A 7,689-nucleotide genomic window follows, 5' to 3' on the forward strand; every position below is an offset into this window, starting at 1 on the left:
GCTGGCGCGCTCCCCTTCCGGTCATCGGCTAGGCATGCCTTAGCGCCTCCATCGGCGGTGGATGTCTTTGGGCTGGAAGGGAGGAAGGGCGGGCGGTGCGCGCGCTCGGCTGAGGGGGGCGGCCATATTGCCGCCGCCCCGGACGGGTGCCCGTCGAGCTGGGGGAGGGTCGTGAGGGTACAGCTAATTAGCCTGACTGATTTTCGGTTGCCTTCGCGAAGAGTAATCAAGTGCGGTGCCCTCTGGTCAGTTAATTCTAGTGCTTGGTGTGCAGCTCTGGGCAGAACGGACTACGGTGTGTTTACCCACCCGTACCTGACGTGCCAGAAAAACCCTGTTGGCGTCGTGTGCGCCAGACTTGCTCTGGCTTCTCTGCCCCCTCCGCTGGGAACAGCAGTGTTTTGAATAGATGAGGTAGTCAGGCTCTGTTAATGAGACTTCTGAGGGTCTGCGGACTCCCCGCTAAAGAGGCAGGCTTCAGACTTACTAGAAAAAGTGCATTGCTCTTAGGCTGGTACTCACTGTTTGTCATTCTTTCACTGGAAATTTATAGGGATCATAGAGTTGCTGAGGTTGGAAGGGACCTTTAAGATCATCAAGTCCAACCATTAACCTACCCTGACAAAACCATTTCTAAACCGTGTCCCCAAGTACCACATCTACCCTTTTTTTTTAACCACCTCCAGGGATGGTGAATCCACCGCCTCTCTGGGCAGCCTATTCCAATGTTTAATAACCCTGTCAGTGAAAAAAAAGTTACTAATATCCAATCTAAACCTCGTCTGACATAACTTGAACCCATTTCCTCTCATCCTATCACTTGTCACCAGGGAGAAGAGGTCAGCCCCCACCTCTCTACAACCCCCTTTCAGGTAGTTGTAGAGAGTGATAAGGTTTCCCCTCAGCCTCCTCCAGGCTGAACAACCCCAGTTCCCTCAGTCGTTCCTCAAAGACTTGTCCTGCAGACCCCTCACCGGCTTTGTAGCCCTTCTCTGGACACGGTCCAACACCTCGGTGTCCTTCTTGTACTGAGGGGCCCAAAACTGAACACAGTACTTGAGGTGGGGTCTCACCAATGCCAAGTACAGGGGGGATGATCGCGTCCCTCGTCCTGCTCACCTCACTATTCCTGATGCAGGGTAGGATGCCGTTGGCCTTTTTGGATCAGCAAACTGAAGGGCATTCAAAACTGTTGCTCTTGGAGTAACATAATTATGCCATGGAGGCAGCTGAATGCCATTTCAGGCTGAAATTGGAAGTTCATTTGAGTCAGCTGGAAAAATCAATTGGTGGTACAGATTGGAGTTCAAAAGCACCTGCAAACTTTCCAGGAAACATTCACAGTGAATTCAGAAGTCCTGTTGCATGGGCAGAACAGGAATCTTCCAGGCAAACAATGTTGGGAGCCCCCATCATTGGGGGTTACCTGCAAGAATGAATTCAAGCCTGTTGAGGGTTAAACAGCAGCAGACCCTGGGTACTTGGTACAAAGTAGTTTTAAGGTACATCAATTTCCTGGGCTGGCCAGCACTTTTCCCTCAGGTGCATTTTGCAAGCTAATAAATTCCAGAAGAACTTTTACCGTAAACATAAAGACAATCCTCTTCAATTCAAGTGAGCAAACTGCAATTCTAAATTGATTTTGGGTAAGATGACTCATGTTTTAGCAGGCACAGTTAGACTGTTCAGTACCAACTCATTGATTTTTCTGTAATCATAAATTCTTATGGAAGCTGTGCCTTTACTACCAATGCATGACACGTTTCAGGGAGCAGAGGAGTGAAGGTAGGTACACTGAATCACCTGTAGTGCTACAGCTGTGTTTAGTATTATGAATTAATGTATGCTAATGGACAATAGTCTATTTGTATAGTGCAGGCTGACTTCACAATGACAGATACAGCTAGTATTCCCACTCAGTATTTTAAATTATAAACTCTAAAAAAAAATACAGGGCAAATAGTGATTGGGATGAAATTGGACAACAAAGTTTGATTTAAAAGTTAGTTTAGCAAGAAGTTAAAAGAATTTGACAGCTCACTCAACAGCTAATACTGCATCATTTTTATAGCAGTACTGTAAAACCAGGGACGAACTGGAAAGGACCCACATAGAATAAAGACAGCAGCTATTTTTTTTTTTTTTTTGTCATTTGGATCCAGCCATCAGCATAGGTGGGATTTTTGCAAAAACTCTTAGATACACAAATCAGTTGCATGTATTCCAGATTACACAGTGGTCCATCTTAAAAAAAACAAAACAAATTTTTAAAGTGAAATTAGAGATTGTGTTTACTAACAGACAGTTTGCTTCCTAAGGAGTGTGTCTAAACAGTGCAGTTCTGTTAACTGAAAGTTTAGGATTCCGATGAAATACATATGTAAGAATTTGTTTAGTGATGTAAAATATGCATCATTCTCCAGTTATTCAGCACATACATTGTTTACATTTGCTAAGGTGCTTGCTTTTGTTTAAAAGTTTAAAACTTCAAGACCAAACACATTTACCAAGATCTGCAGTTTAACTTACTTCTGGCTCCTGCATTTTCTAGTACAATATACTAAATAATTACAATTTTCCATGTCAGCAATCTGGGGTTATTTATTAACAGCAGATCCTGTAATCTAGCATATAGCTTTGTAGCACACACGTGTACACACGTACATGGCAAGGCAATACAGGAAGCATTAGGAAAAACTATGGTATGCATTTTTCCCCCTTAGAGTTAGAAACATCTGCATGGGGCGTTAGGAGAGGAGATACATTAATATCACATCATACCACATTGCACTAACACAAAAGCATCATTAAGCCTTCTTTCACTAAATTCAGTAGGTCTTAATCACAGTAGTATGACTAAATACTAAGTTTTTCACAGGCAAAGCAAACCTTACTGCACAGAGTGAGATTTGTTTCCCATCCTGATTTGCTATTTGTACAGTAGGCAAGCCCACAAACAACTGAGAGATGCTGAAGTATATCTAAAAGGAATAGGAGACTAACCTCACTATTGCTGTCAGCCAGAATACATTTGAATTCAAATTTCCACAGTGTTTGTTCATGCAGCTGCTACATGTTGCACTCTCCACCCTGTGCCTCAGTGAGCATGTTATCTCCTTACTGGAACTGTAAGTTCTCTCATCACTGTACCTAGACTTAGCCTTTGTTGCTGAAGTTTCCCCATACGTTTCTTCTGCAGTGCTGTAGCCACAGATATAGCTTGTAGTTAGCTCAGTATTATTTTATTCACACAACACAAGATAGATATGGCAGAGGAGAAATAAGGCATTTCTGCTAGGGGTAACTGAGACAAAGCTGGATATCGGCTTTTGCTCTGCACAGACTGAACTGACTCATAGGATTCAATCAGAGTCTACCTATTAATTTTTAAAGATTTTTAATGGGAGGAAAGAAAAAGCATTTGGGAATAACTTTGCTTTCTAACACTTGTGCTAAAAGGATGAGTATGTACCTGGAGACAGAGAGCTGCAACTTGAAACAGCCCACCCTAATCTAGCCATAGACCGTCACATCCCACAGAAGTCAGATGCCATCAGGAAAGGCACCTGTAAGCGTGTGCTAAAGGACTGCATTAACAAGATGTACTTGCTCACATACTTCATATATGAATGTAATAAGGCATTGGAAAGTTCCAGAGCAGCTCAGGTCTCATGTGGAGCTGGACATGTTCCTGCTTTTCTGCAAGGTGTTGGTAGGGGCTTGAACGCTCAGAGCTGTGTTCTGATCACAGGGTCGTCATCAGTCTTCAGGTATTTTCCATTTACAGGCTCCTTGAGTGCCCAGTCATGGAGGAGGCTGTAGTCGTAGTGCTCCTCATCCACTCGTTTTAGAAAGGCCAGTCCAGAAATAGCTTGCCACTCTCTGAGAGATGGGATACGGATTTCCTTTACGTTTTCACTCCCTGGGACAAAGCCAAAGAACTTCCTTACATGCTGTATGGCATAGAGCCTGGAATGCTGGTCTGTTGCTTCATCAAAGAGCTCCTGCTCATTGTGGACATAGCTGCTCCAGTATCTGAAATGTAGAAAACTAAGTGGGGAGAAACAGCTTGCCAGGCAGTAAGACAGGAAGACAGTGATGACTACCACAGCAATCAGAAGCCAGCCAGCCACCTTACAAAGAAAAAGAAAAGAAAAAAAAACCCTGTTACAGCTGAAAATACTCATAGTGGTAGCTTCTGAGCATCAGAAAATCCACAAGACAATCTTTACTTGCTTTTCCTGAGTAATAAGGTTAACAAGGTATAAGCCTGGTAAGGGTCTGTTGCCATCAAACCCAGTCCGGGCCTACTCATCCTGGTTTCAGCTGGGAAAGAATTAATTTTCTTTCTAGTAATTGCTGTGACAGGCATGTCAATAACGCGTGTTGTTTTAGTTGTTGATAAGCAATGTTTATACTTTCCAAGGACTCTCTTCAGCTTCCCATAGAAGCTGAGAAAGAGCATAGACAGAACAATAGAACAGCCAATGGAATATTCCTTACCACAGACATCATGCTCAGTATATAAATGGGGATTAGCCAGGGAGCGAGGGAAATCCATGATCACTGCTCAGGAAGGTACCAATTCACCAGGTGGTGAGAGTGACTTGTGTCATTGTTATTATTATTATTTTTCCTTTTCTGTTACTGTTCTATTAAACTGCCTTTATCCCAACCCACAAGTTTTTTTCTGCTTTCCCCTCCTTTTCTCCCTACCCTTCTGGGTGGAAGGGGGAAAGCTGCAAAGTGGCTGCCAGCTGGGGTTAAACCACGACACTACTGGAGGTAGCCATGTAGCAAAGTTGCTTCTTTCTGTCAAGTTTAAGGAAGTTCTGTTGCATAACTTGTTAAGGATTTCGCTTCTACAACCATTATTATGAGAAGAGAAGCCATCTAATTCCTAGCTTAGCATAGCTTATAGCCAGTTTAAAACCAATTTTCTCTGAAGTGACCACTTGATGTTCCCCCTTTTATCCAGTACGTGAGCTTTTAGAATTGAGTCTGATCTAAAACCAAACTTTCGATTTGGTTTAAATGGAGCTCTCACAGCCTGGGCCCCTGGGTCACATTTCTTATGCTTGAATGAAGAAACTTCATACCCTCCCTGGCCCCTGAGCTTCCATTTGTCTTACTTCATGGTACTTTTTAAGATACTAGGCAAGGAGGAATATGTCCTCCAGTAACAGGAAACAAACGGAACAACCAGATATACTAATGTATATACCTAAAGTTCAGTTCCACTTACAGGAACAAAGCAGGCTTCAAAACACACAGAGATTTGGCACTTAAGACAAAAGATACTGATCCTATTTTATCCTAACACTTTGCCTGCTGAATTAACTCTAGTTCTCATCATTAGATCCACAGACAACAGAAGCAATGAGTTACTCACTTGTGACTGGTATCGCAGTAGGAGAATCACTTCATCTCTTGCCCGCGTCAGCTCTGGAGGAACTAACTGACTGCATGGAAATGCAGCCAATATCCTTCTGCGTTCACTAGCAGTAACATTAGGATTAGCTCCGTAATAATGCACGGAGACATACTCACTCATGGCACAGACATAATATGAACCATTTATCAGGGTGACTGCTAGCCACGTTACTGGAGCAACCAGGGCTCTCCCGGTGATGCTGCACAAGACAAAGCAGATGAGTTTGCATTGCAGTAACCGGTTTGGTGTAGTCCCTTCCTGAAGAGGAGACCTTTTGCCTGTAACCAGCCTCCAAGTCTGGTTATTCAGGGCATAGCCAACAACCAGAAGGATCAGTGCAGGAACTCCTAGGAAAGCCAGCCCATAGATAAGGTTCTGTCCAACATGACAGGGACAGCTAAATGTAAAAAAGGAGAATAGTTGCTGCCCACCAATTGTCAATATTGCAATTATAGCATTAGCAATAACAACCTCTTTGCCTTTTAGAAAAGTTAACCACTTTGGAAGGAAAGTCATTTTAGGTTTTACTCTTTATCAGATGCTGTTGCTTTAAGTCAATACTAGCTTTTAGTTATATTTAACTAATGTTAATGGCAGAGTAGAACAGAAAAAACTCCGACAGCTTAAAGAAAATCCAAAGCTAAACAAACCCCCAAAAAACCCTGCTAGTCTCTTTCCTCCTGCTAATTTTTGATTCTGCTCTACAACAGCTAAAAGCTTGTTTGCTAGCTTTAAATATACTTCCAAACATCCAATTGTGTTTTAATTGATTCAATAATTTATCTCAGCAGTTCTGGAACACTTAGTTTTTAGGCAATTGTGAGCTCTGCCAGCCCATTGCTAATTGTCTGAAGCTAACAATAAATTCTCCCTATCTTTTGAATGACATGCAATGCTATCAAACTGATGATTACCCTGTAAGGGTTAATTGGCAAGCTGTTTCCTAATCAATGTTAATTAGCAGATAATTAGCAGAAGCATGGCATGGGACTAGGGAAAAAAAAAAAAGCTTTCAGCTAATTCTTCATAAAGAAACAACCAAACAAAGCCTTATCAAGTGGATTGATTATAAAACATGAAGCACTGAAAATTTGAAATGCTTCAACATTAAAATAAAACCAGAAAAGATTACATAAGTTGCACAAAATTTGGAATCCCAATTCTGTTCATGTCCAACGTCAGTTGTGGTTCTGAGACATGAAGATTTTAGTGTTTCACCTGTAGGTGGCAAGAAGCTAGCATGTCTCTCTTCCTGGCAGTGTTGAATGTTTCCTTTGTAATGTTTTTTTTTTCTTTTTTGGTAATGTGTAATGTGCTATTCATACAGCGTCAAGCCAGCTTCAGACATGCTTGTGATAATAGCTGGCATTTATATAGCATGCTTGTGATCCAAAGTTTTAAGATTTTCTGTATGTATCATCGATACCATTCTGTGGACAGAGGTAGATGGAAATTTTTCAGTTAAACATCTCCAGAGCTGTTTTCTGAATAATGGGATGGATGATCTGGGCTCTCAGCATTTCTCAGAAATCAAACCTTAAACAGAGGTTAATTTAAAACATTTTACTCCTGATGATTTTCTCCGTGTCACACTTTGTCTATGATCATGCTTTCCAGTAGCTCTGTACATTGCATATCCCAGGCCAGTCTGTATATACAAATACTTGTGGTTTAAGTTCTGAGAGGTTTAACTGCCTGTAACAAAAAACATTTTTACCAAGAACAGAAAAAAAAAAAAGCCAGAAAGTCTACGAGGAAAATTGTCTTCCCATTACAGATGGCTGTGTCCAGCATGTGTGGACTTGGTCGTGTGATGTAATCATGTCTGATTGCACAGCCTCTTCTCTCCCCTTGCAGAGAGGGTTGCTAATAATAATAATTTTCAGCTCAAAAAGTAGTTTTAGCACCCCATGGTATCTGCTTGGATGACAGAGATACTGTTACAGCTGTTATACACATGGATGGCATGTTATACTCGTCTTGCCTCTCAACTAGGCAAGACTTTGTTCCTCCAGCGTGCTGTGGGGATAGACACCAGCTTGTCTCGTCCCCAGTCACAATCTGTGAATGAGGTCCTTGCTGGTAACTGGCTCTCAAAACTATGTGACTCCACTATACAGAATTAAAAATGATAGAGAAACACGCTGAAACATCGAGCAGCGCTTTGCAGGAGCATTTCTGGAACTTGTTGTTAAGTTCTTGGTTGTTTGGGCAGAGTAGTAGCACAACAAAATCTCAGCGCTGTCCAAACACTG

At 42.1% G+C, this 7,689-nt stretch overlaps 1 protein-coding gene across 1 annotated transcript; it reads right to left on the reverse strand.

Moving 5' to 3' along the window:
- Positions 1 to 3,728: 3,728 nt before the first annotated feature.
- Positions 3,729 to 5,950, reverse strand: FAM26D (family with sequence similarity 26, member D). The gene is made up of 2 exons (XM_009880595.1): positions 5,393 to 5,950; positions 3,729 to 4,133 (listed from the first exon to the last, which is right to left on the reverse strand). The coding sequence occupies exons 1-2, from the start codon at positions 5,948 to 5,950 to the stop codon at positions 3,729 to 3,731; spliced, it is 963 nt and encodes a 320-aa protein (XP_009878897.1).
- Between the last annotated feature and the right edge of the window lie 1,739 nt (positions 5,951 to 7,689).

Source organism: Charadrius vociferus, unplaced genomic scaffold (genome assembly GCF_000708025.1).
Source record: "Charadrius vociferus isolate BGI_N301 unplaced genomic scaffold, ASM70802v2 scaffold820, whole genome shotgun sequence".
NCBI classification, from domain to species: domain Eukaryota; kingdom Metazoa; phylum Chordata; class Aves; order Charadriiformes; family Charadriidae; genus Charadrius; species Charadrius vociferus.

Bases quoted from the DNA above. Each gene is read 5' to 3' on its own strand.
- FAM26D (XM_009880595.1), bottom strand. From the start codon at position 5,950: ATGACTTTCCTTCCAAAGTGGTTAACTTTTCTAAAAGGCAAAGAGGTT. The intron at 4,134-5,392 runs GTGAGTAACTCA...TTTCTTTGTAAG, and splicing joins TACTGCGATACCAGTCACAA to GTGGCTGGCTGGCTTCTGAT.